The 20,418-nt window shown below is 42.8% G+C and overlaps 1 protein-coding gene and 1 long non-coding RNA gene across 2 annotated transcripts; both read left to right on the forward strand.

Moving 5' to 3' along the window:
• The first annotated feature begins 380 nt into the window (after positions 1 to 380).
• On the forward strand, positions 381 to 2,697 carry LOC109733239 (uncharacterized). Its single transcript, XM_020292437.4, has 6 exons — positions 381 to 583; positions 679 to 738; positions 825 to 938; positions 1,057 to 1,127; positions 1,532 to 1,725; positions 2,318 to 2,697. The coding sequence occupies exons 1-6, from the start codon at positions 399 to 401 to the stop codon at positions 2,429 to 2,431; spliced, it is 738 nt and encodes a 245-aa protein (XP_020148026.2). The 5' UTR covers positions 381 to 398; the 3' UTR covers positions 2,432 to 2,697.
• A 579-nt stretch (positions 2,698 to 3,276) lies between these two features.
• On the forward strand, positions 3,277 to 7,822 carry LOC141023437 (uncharacterized). The gene is made up of 6 exons (XR_012184876.1): positions 3,277 to 3,712; positions 3,803 to 3,897; positions 5,753 to 5,959; positions 6,500 to 6,775; positions 6,860 to 6,918; positions 7,213 to 7,822. It is a non-coding gene; the product is annotated as an uncharacterized lncRNA (long non-coding RNA).
• Positions 7,823 to 20,418: the final 12,596 nt, after the last annotated feature.

Genomic DNA, 20,418 nt, shown 5'->3' on the forward strand with positions numbered 1-20,418 from the left:
ATTTTTTAAGTATAGATTTTTCTTTGTCCCAAGCATTACAAATGTTTTTTCTTCACAAAACTTTACATGCAGTCGAAAAAGTCGTCAATGTTTGTCACAAACAACTCAGATTATTTTGAACAAATTTTATTTTTCTTGGTAATTTAGTGTTTTTTTCGGGTACTTTTGCATTATTTTGCAGAAACTCCGCATAAGCTAAACAGGAGCTCCCACCCGGTAGGGCTTTGATTCAAAGGAGACTGTAGTAGAAGTAGAACTAATCCCAACACACGTGTACGTAGTAGATAAGGACTAATCACAACACGTGTAGTACAATAGATAAGATTTATTTTCGCGTCAAAAAAAGATAAGATTCGTCTCTACTCACACTGTTGTGTTGGTCCCACGCTAGCAATTTAATGCTGACTCGGACCCTCACACGATTAAGCACAGCAGCTACCAACCACACTACATTTCTCACGCGCAAATCCATCGTCTTCTGGTTCCTTTCTTCCCCTCCGTCCACCCGCTTGATCCTCCAATCCATGGCGACGCTCGCCCTGCCGCCTACCGCCGCCACCCTGCCCGCCCAGGAAGACCCACGGTACGGCCGCCTTCTTCTCAGTCAAAGGTTGATTCGGGGATGCGATTTGGTGCCCCTTTTTTCCTGATTTGTGCGATGTTCCTCATCCGGTGCAGCACGAGCGAGAAGCCATCTGCCGACGACTCTGCCGCGGATCCGAGCGATATCGACTCCGGGTACGTCTCTTCGGTTATTTTGCGCGCTGGGCTCAAGTCAACCCGTGGATTTTGTGTAAGATGGTTCGGTTGATCTCTGTTTATAGGTGGGTTTTCCTCGGGAAATCTGATGTGGTTCCGGCGGACCAGGCCGCGGCCGCCGTCGACGCCGCGGGCCGCCGGCGCCTCGGCTTCTCGCCGCTGCCGATGTTGCCTATCTGGTGGGGATTTACGGGCTCAGTGCCACATATTGTACTACCTCTGTAATCTGTACGGCTCCTGTGAGATGAATCGCGAGTTCGCGACTGATCATCCCTTCTCCCATGCTCTTTTTCTCAGGGTACAGATGGTGCTCGGAGGCGTCGTCTACACGGCCGTGCCGTTCTACAAGAGGGCCAGGCAGATCGAAGGTACATACATACACTACAATACTGCTATTTCGTCTCGATTTTGATCCACGCAGTACAACTACCAATCCCGCAGACAGCTTAGGAATTAATTGACAGAACCTCCATGGATTCGCAACACAAGAATGATATAGATAGGTACTGAAAGAGGGATGGATTTCAGATACCAACTCACCAATCTGGATACAAGTTCTTGGGATCGAACTAATTCTGCAAAGTAGCTAGGGTTCTAAGCTAGATTACACCTGATATTAATCCTGCAAAGTCATATTCTTGAGTCGACAGAAGGTTCAGACTTTCAGAGTCCTGATAATAATCTTGCAAAGTCCATGAGTTCATGAATAGATTTTTTTGGCATTGACATTTGAAATCAAGCTCTTGCTGAAATCATTGATTTGTAATATTAGACAAGGCGATCGAAAACGTGGAAACTGCTTTGGACGTTTTGGAGCGGGCCTCTGAGGTGACGGAGAAGTTTGCTGCTAATGTGGCCAATTCCCTACCGGAGGATGGGTCCCTGCACAAGTTGGCCGAGGAGCTTGAGTACATTGCGGAGGAAGTCGATAAGGATGCACAGAAGGCTGAAGTCATGATTAAGAAGGTTCGTGGTGACTTATTCATGTTCCTACTTGATGATGTCCTTGCTTACGTTATATACACATTTTAAGGATAATAAATAAATATACATGATGTTCTTGCTTACATTGTATACATACATTTGAAGGATAATAAACAAGTATGCACATTCAAAAAAATAAAAATAAATAAACAAGTATACATGTGTGAACATTGAATTTTAGTGAAAGCTACTCATAGGAGTATCATGTATGAAATTATACAATAGCAATTTCCGAGCAATTCAGTCTATTCCTGGCTTTAAGTTAGCTGTTGCTTGTAAGGAACCAAAGGAATTATTCAATAACATTTCTGCAGTTCTGCGGCTACTGCAAATAGAAGCATTGGAAGACTTTGGGATGGGGAAAGCATGTGATTACTTTATTTGGTAGTGAAAATAGACTGTTTCTATGGTTTCTCTCCAAATACGCTTTTGATAGCACAATTTCATATATTCTGCAGTCATGCAGCTAAAATCTAATTGTACTGTCCTTCCATCCTGTTAAAGACTGTTTCTTCTCTACCGTCCCTAGTACCATGCATTACGAAATTTCCCTGCTGACCCTCAAGTGTTGCAGATTGAAGCGCTCAGCGACAAGATCGACGCCGCGGTGGAGCCTGTCATCGAAAATCTCGAGGAGGAGTTCAAGCCAAACCCAGCATCCCACGCTGGATCAGACGCCCAGAAATGACCGTTCACATAAATTGGAGGAAAACACTGCCCAAAGTGTCCCCTGTTGTACATATGTTGCTGTTTTTTCTTTCCTTCTTTCTAAGTGCCAACTTGTGAATATGTTCGTTGTGCCCTACGAACTAGAAGGACCCCATGGTTACAGTAAGAAATGGTGGTGGTGTGCTTGGTGCCCGGATCTGAAGCACCCTGTAATCCTGATAATAGTAAGAACACTGCATCTGAAGAATGGATATGTATCTGCGTGCACTATATTTCCACCCAGTACATTCTGCGGTTACGTGCCTAGCTAGTACTGTATTCTATATAGTACGCTGAGGGCACACATCTTTACTCTTAATGAGCAGTTGATAGTCTTTGTTTCGGGGTTTTTTTCGTCCCACCTCCCACTTTCGCTGGTTTTTTTTCGTAAATTTTTTTCGTCCCCTCCTTCACTTCACTGGTTTATTTTCGCGTCACCCTCTCACACAACGAAAGAAATCTGAATGGATCAGAACTTCCCATGCCGGCGCAAGTTATTTAATAATGTAGAATCAATCACGATCAGTCTCTAAAGATTAAATCTGAATTAATTAACCTTACCTTAAATCGCTCAATCATATTAACTAGAAAACAAATAATTGATTTTAAGAAAAATCGCTCAATCACATTAATTAGGAAACAAATAACCAATTTTACGAAAATCTCTACTCCCAACGGAGGAGTTGGTAGTCTCCGTTTTACGGACTTTTTTCGTCAAGCTTTTTTTCGTCTGGTTTTTTCCCGTCTTACCTCCCACTACCACCACCACCCCTCCACACGTCCCCACACACATAATACATAAACCGCTGGAGAGAAAACCAAACAGACCCACGCTGAAACCTAAGCACGTCCTCCCCCTCCGCACCCCTATCCTCGCCTCTTTCCTTCCCTGCCTGCTGCCCTCCCTACGGCAGCTCCTCTGCTTCGGCCCGGCCCTCCATGTGCCGCCACGCCCCCACTCACCCCCGTCGCCGCGGCCACAGGACCTCGCCTCGCCCCGCCCCGCCCCGCCCAATGCCGACGCTGATTCCGGCACCATGCACGCACGACACGACGCCACGCCTCGCTCGCCTTCGTCGAGGTCGTCCGATGCAGCCCAAGCACGCTGTGCCTCGGCCTTGGCCACGCGCTCGGCCATGACTAGCAGCGACTCATGAAGCGCTTGGGCACATGGGCTGCGGCCAAGCGGCGGTAGCGTCGCAGGGGCCATGTGGAAGCCGGCGGTTGAGGATTGAGCATTGGACGGATGCATCTAGATCAGGTGCGAGCCGGCCATGGCCTCATGTTCTTCTCTTGATTTGTGTTGCCATGGTGATGTACATGTCTAATCTCTTGTCATTGCTCTGCTCAGACCTGTCCTATATGGCCGAGCAAGATCGAGGACGGCCGCCGATAATGTTCTCCTCGTGTGCAAGCTCCGCACTGCACTGAAGCATCCAACACATGGTGAGATATCTTTTGAGCGTTTAAAAAAATGTGCATTATCCTTTCTCATCCAACAATTTTTTTCCCCGCTGATTTGTGACATCCTAATGAACATGAAGAATCATATGCTACCTAGAACACATTCTATACTTGGAAGCAATATTTTCTGATGTACTATCTGATGAAATTTTATTTTCGGAGACGTTCATTCATGGTTTTGATGACCTCTTGATTCATGTCATTAGTAGTTATTTTGACAGAACAAAGATGGTTTTCGGCACTTTTTAGATAGGCAATATTCCTACCGGAAGACTTGGGGCAATATACAACATGTTCTGTGGGCTTGAAGAAAATATATAACATGATATGTCACATACTTTCTTGCTAACTTACAAGAATAGTTGCGGACGCCATCCAATTTGTTACATAGATTTCATATGTCACATACTTTTTTGCAGTGATATTTTTGTAGTGTGATGATATAAAGAAGAAGGAATGTACATTTTAGGGGGTTTGCTACCTGTTACATACATCTTACTCACTAGCAGTTAGTCAGCATATATTCCAGTAATGAGAAATGGCACAATCATCTCGTGCCATTTCGTGGAAGCAGTAGAAGTAACATCTATGCTATGAAGTAGAACACTAATCAGTTCAATAAACATGCACTCATATACGAGTGAACAATAGCATGATATAACTCAAGTTCATGGTAGGTAAACCTTCTGCCTTATGTACGTGCATATCCCTTTTAACATTGATATCACATGTTGTATTCTATGTCAACAATCCATGTGGATGTTAATAGTTTTGAGAGCCAGTTTGAGCCAATCAAGCATATTTTTAAATATTTCAAGCTCAGTTGGAGCCCAATGTTATTTTTGGAGCACGAGGAAGTGGAGGTCGCAAATGGCCGCCCGATTTGGTGGGTGTGGGATGTGTGCCAAGCCTTGTAGCGGGGCTGCCACACAGTTTTTCGCGGGACAGGTGAGGGAGACGAGACAAGCGAAGATGAGGAGAGGTGGCAAGCCCCACGGTGGCAGAGACGATGGGGTGTGATCCACTCGTGCTAGCTGTTGTCGCTGAGCTAACTTTGCTGTTAGTGTTACAGAGTGGCTACTGATTGCGGATGGTTCTGTTGTTGGTAGAAATGAGAGAGGAGGGACAGATGAGGGTTGCGGCTACTGAGCAGGCTGCTGATTCAGTTGGATTGAGAGTAATTTTGAGACTGAGAATGAAAAGAGAATGGGAGAGACAGGGATAGGGAGAGATTGAGAGAGTGAATTGTTCTGTTGCGCTTCCTGCTTTTGAGAGAGCGAATTGAGAGGGGGGAGGGTACGAAGGAGATACAGCTAAAAAATACCTCCGTCATATCACTGTGTCATCCATCATATCCATATTGACCCTTACCGTTCAGATGATTGTTGATTACGATATATAATGATAAAAAGCAAACGCCTGTATACTCAATTTATCCATTCAAGGACAGGTTTAAGGCATGAAGACTGCCTGTTTACAAAGATAATAAAATTCAGATGGAGCTGCAGTTCATGTTTAAATTGGATGAGTATGTGAAGATTAATGACATTTTCTTACGAGCACCTGCAATGTTTGCATAAAATGTTTTCTTAGGGCTGGTCGATTCTTTTGATTGTTGCTACCATAGTGCAGATGTCTATCACCACAAATTGTCATCTGTTTTTCAACGGGACATGAGTTGTGAGTTGCCCTATTATTTTAAGAGTTCATAAGATGGGTTGATTGTGTGACTCTAAATACATGATGCATTGTCTTCCAAAATTTATATTACTATCCATCGAAGTGTTCTTATACGTTAGTATCTTAACATAAATATTTTTGTGATAAAAAATTGCAGCTTTTTCCTTTGAATGATCTGAGAAATATATTTGGATCAGGGAAGCATGAAGCACAAGCAATCATCTCAGATATCGAATCTCAAGCATATAGAAATAGGCTTGCAAAAATCTTTAGTACTGATTTGGCTGTTGCTCCTAACAAAGCCTCCAAAATCTCTGCGAAGAGTTACAGTATGATCCTGAACTTGCGAGCAAGATGCATAAAGGTACCATCCTGACACCTGTTTTTTATTCCATCATTAGTTTTACAGCATAGTTTTATATTAGCTAGAAATTTGGTCCTGCTCCTGCTAGCAAGATGTGTACCGTATTAGCTACAGTTTGAAGGTTATAATCCTTTTGTTTCCAGACTGAAAGCTATTATTATTCCAAATTTCTTTTGTGAAGATGTTTTATACATGGCGTTCAGATCCTAGCACTCTGAAATCACCTATTGGCAATCCATATCAAATGGTGCTACCGCATCCGTCCTACTCTGTTTCCTTTAGTGGGTGCAAACCTTTGTTTATGTTTTAACTATATAATATTTGCCTATCAACTGATTTTCCGCTATCCTATTTTGTTCCTGCCAAAGGTTCTTCTGTTCTATATATTTGTGCAGTTTTCATGTTAACTGGAAAGTACTAAAGTACCAATGTTATCTATCCTAGCTGCACAAAACTACAATTTTCTTGTTTTAATAATACGAGGTATAAGAAAGTGCAGCGGTCATGGCTTGTACTCATGCTTGAGGATATTTTGGTTAGGCTCCTGGACTGCCTCGTGGTCACAGTGAAGATGTGACACTTGTGGTTATCTTCATGTGGCATTGATGGTCAGAGAAACAAACAAAGCTGGAGTGTGGTAATAGTCAGGGACATGTACCCGACTGTGATGTCACCTTGGCCATGCCCTTCTTTGTGAACTATTATGTATAAAATATCCAGAAAAAGCTTATCGAGACTATTGATAGTGCTTCTCTAATGCTCAAGTAATGTAGTAAACGGTGAGATGAACGCCGCCCATGTTGTCGTCTCAGCCATGTACGCCACTCTTAACTGAATATCAAGTCTGAAAGATTCTAAAAGCTTATTGAGATATTGATATTGCTTCTCTACTAATCGAAGATGGACATAATCTAAGGATGGGATCCACTCGCCTCAAGAAGGACGATGACCACAACGAGGTATATATACCATCTATGCTCATACCATTTTATTACATTTACACCTTCTTATTCATGTGTAATTATCATAAAACTAGCTGGAGCAATTTAGTCGTGTTTTGATGGGATGAATGATAACAGGAGTACCTTAGGACCAGTCAATTTTATACATAGCTTTTCAGTTAGAGAAGGGCATTAGCTAAGAATTACAACCTTTCTTGTGCTATGGATGAAGGTTCGACAAAAAAATAGCACAAAGCCAAACAAAGATCAGCATTAACTCAATCTTAATACAAGTATTTTCATGAAAAACAGTACTACCATTGAACTGAAGGAGCCAGGTGCGGGCGTTCCTCGAGATATTTCCAGTAGCCTCGCAGCCGAAGAAGCCGAAGTGGGTGGTGCGGAACGGGTGCTGCAAGCTAGACAAGGGGCCCAAATATGTTTCCACTGTAGGCACATGTTGGTAGCAGACAAAGTGTGCAAAAAAGCACTCGAAGGCCATTACCTTCAGTTTCAGTAAGAGGGAAACAATTGTGTAGAATGCCCTCTTGTTTGATCTGATATATGCCCAAGAGATTGGCAGTCCTTGATTTGATTATGTGCCAATCATTAAAGCAAACAAGGAGTGAAGTATTAGGAGAACTTCACATTTTGAGCACCAAGGATGTCTCATTGATTACAATATTGATCATGTTGCTTAGAAGAGATATGAGCAGAAGTATTATCATTTGTGAATACTCTTTTCGAGTGAGATGAGCAGCAGTAGCAAGATAGATAACAATGTTAAAGTATCTTATTATTTGTTATTTTGAATTTTTTGTGATAGAGCAGGCATTTATTTCGATATGATTTAACTGTTAATAGTATTTTGTGACTTCAAACTTTTTGGTAAAATTTACTCATTTTATATGTAAGTTAATAACTATGGATCATGCATGTAATTTATGATCAAAATTTCATAAATTATGATGAAGGTGTGACATACATCTGATTGGTGCTTATGAAGTGTACCATGAAGGGGGGGGGGGGGGGGGGGGTACTAAGTTTGATTTGCGTGGATATACTGTACTCCCCCCATTTTCAAAATACAAGTTGTACTCCCTCCGTTCCTAAATATAAGTTTTTCTAGAGATTCCAACAAGTGAGGAGCAAAATAAGTGAATCTACACTCTAAAACATGTCTACATACATCCGTATGTTGTAGCCCATTTGAAATGTCTAAAAAGACTTATATTTAGGAACGGAGGGAGTACTTAGCTTTTCTAAATTTATACTTTGCCTATAATTTTTCTTAAAACAATTAGTCGGTGGTTACAAAACATAATCATATGAAAGCGAGCTTGAATAGAAATCTACTCCCTCCGTTTCTAAATATAAGTCTTTTTAGAGATTCCAATGCAGACTACACGGAGCAAAATGAGTGAATGTATACTTTAAAATATGTCTATATACATCCTTACGTAGTCCTTACTAAAATCTCTAAAAAGACTTATACTTAGGAACGGAGGAAGTAGCTATGTCTATATTATGTAATATAAACTACTCGTGCACATTATTTGATTAATTATATGGCAAATTACACCTCGTGGTTTCGAACGGAGGCATTATTAATTTTCCAATACTCTTTTCTTGTTAGAGAAATGTTATGTTTGTCGCAGTCTAATAACGATTGAAAAAAGGGGTCCGCAATGGTCTGGTGAGATGACGGACTTTTGAAAGGTGAGACGACGGACTTTGAACTGACAATAACACTAGAGCAAGGGTTGCTGATGAAAACGACTACTAAATTGAACAATAAAATATGAAAAGAGGGAATGCTCAACTGACTGAACACCAAAAAAAGAGATCAAAAGAATTGTTAAAAGTGTATAATTTGTGGAAGTACAAGATTTTGAAAATAGTGATTGGGCACGGGAAAATAGCCTTTGGAACATGGTGGTAACTATACCTGATACCTGATTTTATTTTTAAACAATTCAGAAAAGTCAATCATTTAAAAAAAACTTGAGTTGTCGTTTCTGTCATACAAAAATATTCTGTAATGAAATACTCTTTGACAAAAATGACAAATATTCTCTGACAATAGCATGAACAGTACCTCGTGTATAGTGACAAATTTGTTTTTTCATCCACAACAACATGGAAGTCATTTCTTTGCGAAAGATTTTATACGAGTGCAACAACAAATGTACTTTGTTCGCAAAAAAGTTTCAGAGTTTTTCGATTTTCTTACAAACAACTATTTTTTTAAATTCGGGTGTAATTACATCCGAGAGTCAAACGTTCTCGTCCTTGGGCACGGTGGCAAGAATGAAGGTGGAGGGGATGGAGGGGGTAAAGAGATAGATGTCACTTTTGTATTCCTACAATGAAAGGGCGGCTAAGTAGACACGATGATTACCAAGTTGAAAATGAATCATGAATGAGAGAGAAAATTAGTTGATGCTAGGTGAATGAAAAAATATATGTCGCATATTGAACGCACATTCTAAATTATTTCGTCACTTTGTTATTCCACTATTCCATGGAAATACGTAGGTGGTGAGAAGCCATGGTGGGGAGAGATGCGGCGGCTAGGCCGTGGCGGGGAGAGTAGGCCGGGGAAGAGATGTGAGTGTGAGCAATGTGTCATGGGGTGAGAGAGTAATAGCTTTTTTAATCAAGAAAAAAATGGAGATGTTGTTTGCTTTTTTAGGTAAAGGCGATTATTTGCTATTAGAGAAATATGACATACTTTTTTTATAGCAAATAATATTACATACACTAACAAGTCATTTCTTGATAATAATTACCAACAAATGATTTACAGGTGAGCCTACACTTTATTGAAACTTAGATGTGAACTACTCTACTAAAAAGTGTGATGCCAATCACTCTGGTTAAAAAGGTCACATGCTCGCATATAGCAGCTGACCAATGAATATATATTGTATATGAGTTTTTCATTTATTATATGTTTATATTTTCACTTTTGTGGATCATAGATAAAACTAAAGTCTTCGGATGATACTTTGAAATGTTGACTAACAAAGCCACTGACGTAACTATGATGAACTGAACTAGAACCTCATCAAGTTTTACACAACCAGATGAGATGCATACAAATAATTGTTTTTCTTTGTATATTTGTTGCACACGATAATACAAAAGGTGTAACATCTACCAGAGTTCCGAGGCAATGTCGTTGGAAGGGGACAAAATTCACCGAGTCTTATATAGAAAAGGCATGTGGCAACGCACGGGCTTTCTACTAGTCACAATTGTATGGCAGGTGCACCTACTCAGGTGCAGTGTTCCGAGGGATGGTACTAATTGTATGGCAGACCTCTGTGCTACGTAGGCCTGTGCCTTGTTGGTTGGCTTCAGACTGCTGGCCTGAGGAATGTCCATCCTTAGAGAGAGTGCTCGCCAGAGGAATGTCCATCCTTTCTTATTACTAGCAACCTTAGAGCAACTCCAACGTGCAGACCCAAATGGACGCGCGTTTTGTCCGCTTTTCGTCCTTTTGGGTCGGCTCGTCCGCCCCTTTCCGTGTTTGGGTCGGCCATGCGCCCAACACGCGGACCCATTTTCGTCCTCGAGGCCGGTTTGCGGCCATTATTTTCTCTTTTTGCGACATATCCATAGAATTTGGCTCAATTTAACATAATTCAAACAAAATATAAATATCTCATGGTTTGGCAACCAAATAAATATCTCGTACTCCCTCCGTGCCATAATATAAGAGCATCTTTGACACTAGTGATATAAGAGCATTTTTGACACTAGTATAGTGTAAAAACGCTCTTATATTATGGGACGGAGGAAGTAGTTTATAAGCCAGATAAAAAATAAATTGTCACAAATACATTTGAAATAAGAGATAGCAGATACATCTATTGGTTGCTACCGTGAGCCCACATATGCTCAACCAAAGCATCTTGCAGTTGAATGTGAATTTGCCAATCACGCATCTAATAACGAAACGCTGCTCATGCTCAGGCACAACATTGTCACCCTGAAATTAAAATCCTTGGTCCTAGATTTCATCCGGACGCCCATCCTCTATGATCATGTTGTGTATGATCACATAAGCAGTCATCATCTCCCATAACTTCTTAGTGCTCCAAGTTCTAGCAGGATACCGAACGATGCCCCATCGGGATTGAAGAACACCGAAGGCACGCTCCACATTCTTCCTAGCACTCCCTTGCTCTTGGGCAAATATCTTCCTCTTCTCTCCTACAAGGTTGTAGATTGTCTTCACAAGAGTAGTCCACTGATGATAGATACCATCAGCTAGGTAGTATCCTTTGTTCTAGTGGTGGCCACCATTGATCTCAACATTGACCTCCGGGCAGTTGCCTTCTGCAAGACTTGCAAACAGAAGAGAGCGCTGGAGCGCGTTGATATCGTTGTGTGGCCGTGCCGAAGAAAGAGTGCCAAATCCAGAGATTTTGTGAAGCCACGGCCTCGAGTATGACAGTGCAAGCTTTGACATGGCCCCTGACGGTGTCCTAGACTAGGGGGTGCTAACCTAGTCGGCCCATTTTCCTCGGGCCAGGACAGTGGGCCCTCATTCTCCCCAAGATGGACTCCGGAATCCGCACGTTGGAGGCGATATCAAGACCGCATCTACCGAAGACTTGACGTACACTCCAAGATCTCTCCTGCCGCCTCCACGCCTAGATACCGACCTTCTAACCCTAGAGCCCTACCTCGCGTGTATATAAGCCAAGGGGTTTAGCCCGTAGAGGGGACTTCAACACAATCTCATTCTGCTAGCCTGTAGATCAACTCTGTACTCGATACATCTTCGTCAATATAAACAAGAGCAGGACGTAGGGTTTTACCTCCATCAAGAGGGCCCGAACCTAGGTAAAGACTGTCTCCCTGTTCCTGTTACCCGCGATCCTGAAAGGAAATATGCCCTAGAGGCAATAATAAAGTTGTTATTTATATTTCCTTATATCATGATAAATTTTTATTATTCATGCTAGAATTGCATTAACCGGAAACTTGATGCATGTGTGGATACATAGACAAAACAGAGTGTCCCTAGAATGCCTCTACTTGACTAGCTCGTTAATCAAAGATGGTTAAGTTTCCTAACCATAGATATGTGTTGTCATTTGATGAACGGGATCACATCATTAGAGAATGATGTGATGGACAAGAACCATCCGTTAGCTTAGCATAATGATCATTAAGTTTTATTGCTATTGCTTTCTTCATGACTTATACATATTCATCTAACTATGAGATTATGCAACTCCCGAATACCGGAGGAACACCTTGTGTGCTATCAAACGTCACAACGTAACTGGGTGATTATAAAGATGCTCTACAGGTGTCTCCGAAGGTGTTTGTTGGGTTGGCATAGATCGAGATTAGGATTTGTCACTCCGAGTATCGGAGAGGTATCTCTGGGCCCTCTCGGTAATGCACATCATGATAAGCCTTGCAAGCAATGTGACTAATGAGTTAGTTACGGGATGATGCGTTACGGAACGAGTAAAGAGATTTGCCGGTAACGAGATTGAACTAGGTATGATGATACCGACGATCGAATCTCAGGCAAGTAACATACCGATGACAAAGGGAATTACGTATGTTCTCATTGCGGTTTGACCGATAAAGATCTTCGTATAATATGTAGGAACCAATATGAGCATCCAGGTTCCGCTGTTGGTTATTGATCGGAGATGTGTCTCGGTCATGTCTACATAGTTCTCGAACCCGTAGGGTCCGCACGCTTAACGTTCGATGACGATTTGTATTATGAGTTATGTGTTTTGGTGACCGAAGATTGTTCGGAGTCCCGGATGAGATCACAGACATGACGAGGAGTCTCGCAATGACCGAGAGGTAAAGATTGATATATTGGAAGATGGTATTCGGACACCGGAATGGTTTCGGAGTGGTTCGGGTATTTTTCGAAGTACCGAGGGGTTACTGGACCCCCCCGGGGAAGTATTGGGCCTACATGGGCCATAGGGGAGAGAGACGGGAGCCCGCAAGGGGTGGACCCCCCCAAGGGAGTCCGAATTGGACAAGGGGGAGGGGGCGCGGCCCCCTTTCCCTCTTCCTCCCCCTCTCCTTCCCTTTTCCCCTCCGAAAGAAAGGAAAGGGGGGGGGCGACTTGGATTGGGAGTCCTAGTCAGTTTCCCCCCACTTGGGCGCGCCCCGAGGGCCGGCCTCCTCCCCTCCTCCTTTATATACGGGGGCAGGGGCACCCCAAAGAACATCAATTGTTCTTAGCCGTGTGAGGTGCCCCCCTCCACAGTTTACTCCTCCGGTCATAGCGTCGTAGTGCTTAGGCGAAGCCCTACGTGGATCACATCACCATCACCGTCACCACGCGGTCATGCTGACGAAACTCTCCCTCGACACTTTGCTGGATCAAGAGTTCGAGGGACGCCATCGAGTTGAACGTGTGCTGAACTCGGAGGTGCCGTACGTTCGGTACTTGATCGGTTGGATCGCGAAGACGTTCGACTACATCAACCGCGTTAACCTAACGCTTCCTCTTTCGGTCTACGAGGGTATGTGGACACACTCCTCTCGTTGCTATGCATCTCCTAGATAGATCTTGCGTGATCGTAGGATTTTTTTGAAATTGCATGCTACGTTCCCCAACAGTGGCATCCGAGCCAGGTCTATGCGTAGATGATATGCACGAGTAGAACACAAAGAGTTGTGGACGATAATAGTCATACTGCTTACCACCAACGTCTTATTTTGATTCGGCGGTATTGTTGGATGAAGCAGCCCAGACCAACCTTACATGACCACGTTCATGAGACCGGTTCCACCGACAGACATGCAACTTGTTTTGCATAAAGGTGGCTGGCGGGTGTCTGTTTCTCCAACTTTAGTTGAATGAAATTTGAGTACGGCCGGTCCTTGTTGAAGGTTAAAACTGCACACTTGATAAAAAATCGTTGTGGTTTTGATGCGTAGGTAAGAACGGTTCTTGCTAGAAGCCCGCAGCAGCCACGTAAAACTTGCAACAACAAAGTAGAGGACGTCTAACTTGTTTTTGCAGGGCACGTTGTGATGTGATATGGTCAAGACATGATGTGATATAAGTTATTGTATGAGATGATCATGTTTTGTAAAAGTTATCGGCAACTGGCAGGAGCCTTATGGTTGTCGCTTTATTGTATGAAATGCAATCACCAAGTAATTGCTTTACTTTATCATTATGTGGTAGCGATAGTTGTAGAAGCAATAGTTGGCAAGACGACAACGACGCTACGATGGAGATCAAGGTGTCAAGCCGGTGACGATGGAGATCGTGACGGTGCTTTGGAGATGGAGATCAAAGGCACAAGATGATGATGGCCATATCATGTCACATATTTTGATTGCATGTGATGTTTATCTTTTATGCATCTTATTTTGCTTAGTACGGTGGTAGCATTATAAGATGACCCCTCACTAAATTTCAAGGTATAAGTGTTCTCCCTGAGTATGCACCATTGCGACAGTTCGTCGTGCCGAGACACCACGTGATGATCGGGTGTGATAAGCTCTACATTCACATATAACGGGTGCAAGACAGTTTTGCACGTGCAGAATACTCGGGTTAAACTTGACGAGCCTAGCATGTGCAGACATGCACTGGTACAGCGACGTGCTAAACAAACGGTTTTAACCCCTTTCCGCGACGACATTTGGAACTGTCGCCAAGTGAGTGTGTGCGATAGGGTGTCCTTCCCACACGACCCAGAAATCGTCGGGGATAAGCCCTCCTGGGACCCAGGCTAGGGCAGTGTACGATCGGGCGAGGCATCAAAACCCAATCATTTCCTTAGGTATGTACATCCCACACGGTAATCCGAGAAAATCATTTCCGTAGGTATGTACATCCCACACGGTGAATCCCAGAAAATCATTTCCGTAGGTATGTACATCCCACACGGTGAATCCCAGAAAATCATTTCCGTAGGTATGTACATCCCACACGGTGAATCCTAGAAAAACATTTCCGTAGGTATGTATATCACACAAGTTCTTTGTGTGGAAACGTTTGCGCAAGGTGGCCTAACACAACCAGTTCGCTGCCGGAAGCCATGTGTGATTGTTAGTTGATCGAACAGCCTACTTTCTAGAAACCGTGCGCGTTGTTTGAGTTCATTGCCCACGGTGCTGTCTGAGTAACCGTTTGCAATAGAAAACCCCAATAAGCAGGGTAATTAGCCTATTATTGATAATCCATGTACTAATCAAACTGATATTTCTTATAAAACATGCCAGATATTTCATATCCATATAAAAGCAACCATGATTTCATAATCGAATTACATCAGATAGCTTCGGCACTCATTTACGCCATTACACAACAGCACCAAGTTTCACATGCAGCATCAAAAACCTTTGGAAAGTAGCATCATACACGGTAAATAGACAGATGAATCTCATCTGGGAAACTGCAGAAGCAGAAGGCAAATATTGAGCCCTCAGTGATGTTGAATGTCCTTGCAACTTTAGGCCAGTGGCTATGGATAATTGCCCGCCCATCCTTCGTCCTTTTTAGCAAGACTTCAATATTGTACTGTGGGTGTTGAATGAATACCTTCCTGTCCTCTTGACCATGCAGGTGGTTTGAGAGGTAATGATCGGTGAACTGCTTTGAAAAGTACTAAAACAAAGCTATGCATAAATCGCTGTTGTAAATTTTGAAATGGCACAAGGGTTAAAAACAAGGTAAAAGAGTTGGTACCATCCTATAGTTGACTGATGTCTTCTTCATTGTGCAAACAAAGATCTTGTTGTTATTCATCACAAGTTTCTTCATCCTAACAATCTTTCCGGGTTTCTTGACTTGACTGATATTCATGGACATCTCATTTCCCCATATGCAAAATGGGTCGAACAGTGGGTCTAAGCCTCTGACAACAGGACCTACATGTGCAAGACCAAATTGTAAGAAACCTAAATATTGGAATGATTCCTGCAACTTCACAATAATGTGCTATTAGCCAAAGGACCCTGCTTGAACAAACCTCGATGGTAAACCACAGTGTCTCCCATTGTTTCCCTGCAACACACATAAGGAAGATCTTGATCAGGTTAACTGAGAGTTGTCATACTATCAGTAGAATATGTATTGAGTACAGCCAAATTCGATTGGTGTCACATGCATAACAATACAAAATTGTACCCACAATAAATGAAAATCAAATTGCAGAACTGAACCAAAATAGTTAACTAAGCACGACATTGCAGAATAGAAACATGTACTAGAAGATAAGACAGTTAACAAAACAAAGAATGCTTGAGAATAGTACTACGAAATGTAGCAATTGTTGGACCAAAGTGTTAACTGAACATTACATTTCAGAGGACCAAACTGTTAACTGAACATCAGATTGCATATTAACATTATAGAGCACAAATCACTAGAAGGCACTGGCGGTGACCTCGAGAAAACATCACGAACTGTATTTTAAAGCAGAAAACCGCGTGGCGGTGTCGACGGTGGCCTCAAAGACGAGGTGCTCCTCCAAGATCTGGCGGTCGACACACATGGCAGCCATAGCGAGCTCGTTCGCGCGTGCGGCCGCATTCTACTCAGCTCCATGTTATATTTCGTGTAAAATGGCTGTGGGCGGCTTAATTGGAGGAGGGCGGCAGTGATTTCGGTGGAAGGTGTCGCTCCATCAGTCGGGGCATGTGGGACGGGAAAGGAGGAGGATGGTGTGGGTGGGGTGTGGATTACCTGACCATATCGACGAGGCCACACAGCAAGAAGAAGGGTCGGCGGCGAGGAGGCCGTGCAGCAAGAAGAAGGGTCGGCGGCGAGGAGGCGGCGCTGCAAGAAGAAGGGTCATCGGGAGGAGGCTGAGCTGCCAGTAAGCAGCATTGAAGGTTTGAACTTGGAAAGCAAGGAGGAACAGTGGAAATGTGGCTTTTGGTAGGAGGGAGGGGGCGGGGATATAGATATTTCCGCGGTGGCAAAAAAAGTTCGCTCGGTGCCGCGAGAAACTGGCGCGCAAGTGTGGTTCAAGCAGGGGCGGTGGACTGTAGACAACGAAGCTTCCTGCGTAAGCCAGACAAGACGGTGCGCCAAGATATTTTATATCGCATCCCACACGGTTCTTTCTAGTAAAATATTTGTGGTATACCTGATTTTTTTCATTATGTTTTGAAATACAAAATGGTGTTACGGAGGGAATGGATGGTGTTTGAATTGCTAGAACATTTACGTACAATGAACTTGCAACTAGTACATGAGTGTCGTGTTTAAATTTGGAATTATTCCGGGTTCGTTTGGCATTTTTATGCATTAATTGAGTTTCTGGGCATTTAATGTGCATAATTCAAATTTGAACTACAAGCACAGGCTCCAGTGTACCAAAGTTGTTTGAAAAATCAGATGTGTATCCTTGGGTGAATTTCTAGGTCCCATGCAAGAGATGGGAGTGAAATTCAAACATCTGGGCATCGTGGCTTGGCCGGAAAGATTGAGAAACTTGGTTTTTTAATTCCTATAATTCCAAAACATGCCAGAAAATCATGAAACTTGGCATGATGTCATGACATGGCACGAACATGCTCCGGTAATTTTTTTGGCCGAACTGGGACAAGCTTTGGTGTAAGCTTCTTACAAACCGGAGCTTCCCTCAAGAAGGCTCGTGGTTCCGAGAGGGAACGTGTCACCTCCGTGTACGAAACGACATACTACACTGCCTTCTCCCGCCTTAATTTTTTTACACAGCCAAATTAGACCAGATAGAAGTATCGTGCTAAATTTTGGAATTATTCCGGGTTCGTTTGGCCTTTTTTATATATTAATTGAGTTTCTGGGCATCTAATGTGCATAATTCAAATTTGAACGACGAGCGCATGCTCCAGTGCACCAAAGTTGTTTGAAAAATCACATGTGTGTCCTTGGGTGAATTTCTATGTGCCATGCAAGAGATGGGAGTGAAATCCAAACATTTGGGCGTCGTGGCTCGGCCGGAATGATTGAGAAACTTGGTTTTTTAATTCATGTAAATCCAAAACACGCCTGAAAATCATGAAACTTGGCATGGTGTCATGACATGGCACCAACATGCTGCGGTTATTTCTTTGGCCGAATTGGGACAAGCTTTGGTGTAAGTTTCTTGCAAACCGGAGCTTCCCTCAAGAAGGTTCGTCGTTCCGAGAGGGAACGTGTGCGAAACGACATACGTACACTGCCTTCTCCCGCCCTAATTTTTTTACACAGGCAGATTAGACCAAATAGAAGTACCGTGCTAAAATTTGGAATTATTACGTGCTCGTTTGGCCTTTTTTATACATTAATTGAGTGTCTGCGCATTTAATGTGCATAATTCAAATGTGAACTACAAGCATGTGCTCCAGTGCACCAAAGTTGTTTGAAAAATCACATGTGTGTCCTTGGGTGAATTTCTAGGTCCCATGCAAGAGATGGGAGTGAAATTTAAACATCTGGGCATCGTGGCTCGGCCGGAAAGATTGAGAAACTTGGTTTTTTAATTCCTGTAATTCCAAAACACGCCTGAAAATCATGAAATTTGACATGGTGTCATGACATGGCATCAACATGTTGCGGTAATTTCTTTGGCCGAATTGGGACACGCTTTGGTGTAAGCTTCTTGCAAACCGGAGCTTCCCTCAAGAAGGCTCATGGTTCCGAGAGGGAACGTGTCACCTCCGTGTGTGAAACGACATACGTACACTGCCTTCTCCCGCCTTAATTTTTTTACACTGACAGATTAGACCAAATAGAAGTACCGTGCTAAATTTTGGAATTATTCCGGGTTCGTTTGGCCTTTTTTATACACTAATTGAGTTTCTAGGCATTTAATGTGCATAATTCAAATTTAAACTACAAGCAGAGGCTCCAGTGCACCAAAGTTGTTTGAAAAATCACATGTGTGTCCTTGGGTGAATTTGTAGGTCCCATGCAAGAGATGGGAGTGAAATTCAAACATCTGGGCGTCGTGGCTCGGCCGGAAAGATTGAGAAACTTAGTTTTTTAATTCCTGTAATTCCAAAACACGCCTGAAAATCATGAAACTTGGCATGGTGTCATGACATGGCACGAACATGCTGCGGTAATTTTTTTGGCCGAATTGGGAAAAGCTTTGGTGTAAGCTTCTTGCAAACCGGAGCTTCCCTCAAGAAGGCTCGTGGTTCCGAGAGGGAATGCGTCACCTCCGTGTGCGAAACGACATACATACACTGCCTTCTCCCGCCTTAATTTTTTTACACAGCCAGATTAGACCAAATAGAAGTACAGTACTAAATTTTAGAATTATTCCGGGTCCGTTTGGCCTTTTTTATACATTAATTGAGTTTCTGAGCATTTAATGTGCATAATTTAAATTTGAACTACAAGCACAGGCTCTAGTGCACCAAAGTTGTTTGAAAAATCACATGTGTGTCCTTGGGTGAATTTCTAGGTCCCATGCAAGAGATGGGAGTGAAATTCAAACATCTGGGCGTCGTGGCTCGGCCGGAAAGATTGATAAACTTAGTTTTTTAATTCCTATAATTCCAAAACACGCCTGAAAATCATGAAACTTGGCATGGTGTCATGGCATGACACGAACATGCTGCGGTAATTTTTTTGGCCAAATTGGGACAAGCTTTGGTGTAAGCTTCTTGCAAACCGGAGCTTCCCTCAAGAAGGTTCGTGGTTTCGAGAGGGAACGTGTCACCTCCGTGTGCGAAACGACATACGTACACTGCCTTCTCCCGCCTTAATTTTTTTACACATCCAGATTAGACCAAATAGAAGTAGCGTGCTAAATTCTAGAATTATTCCGGGTTCGTTTGGCCTTTTTTATACATTAATGGAGTTTCTGGGCATTTAATGTGCAAAATTCAAATTTGAACTACAAGCACAGGCTCCAGTGTACCAAAGTTGTTTGAAAAATCACATGTGTGTCTTTGGGTGAATTTCTAGGTCCCATGCAAGAGATGTGAGTGAAATTCAAACATCTAGGCATCGTGGCTTGGCCGGAAAGATTGAGAAACTTGGTTTTTTAATTCCTGTAATTCCAAAACATGCCTGAAAATCATGAAACTTGGCATGGTGTCATGACATGGCACGAACATGGTACGGTAATTTTTTTGGCCGAACTGGGACAAGCTTTGGTGTAAGCTTCTTACAAACCGGAGCTTCCCTCAAGAAGGCTCATGGTTCCGAGAGGGAACGTGTCATCCCCGTGTGCGAAACGACATACTAGACTGCCTTCTCCCGCCCTAATTTTTTTACACAGCCAGATTAGACCAGATAGAAGTATCATGCTAAATTTTGGAATTATTCCGGGTTCGTTTGGCCTTTTTTATACATTAATTGAGTTTCTGGACATTTAATGTGCATAATTCAAATTTGAACTACAAGCACAGGCTCCAGTGCACCAAAGTTGTTTGAAAAATCACATGTGTGTCCTTGGGTGAATTTCTAGGTCCCATGCAAGAGATGGGAGTGAAATTCAAACATCTGGGCGTCGTGGCGCGGCCGGAAAGATTGAGAAACTTGGTTTTTTAATTCATGTAATTCCTAAACACGCC

This window comes from Aegilops tauschii, chromosome 5 (genome assembly GCF_002575655.3).
Source record: "Aegilops tauschii subsp. strangulata cultivar AL8/78 chromosome 5, Aet v6.0, whole genome shotgun sequence".
NCBI classification, from domain to species: domain Eukaryota; kingdom Viridiplantae; phylum Streptophyta; class Magnoliopsida; order Poales; family Poaceae; genus Aegilops; species Aegilops tauschii.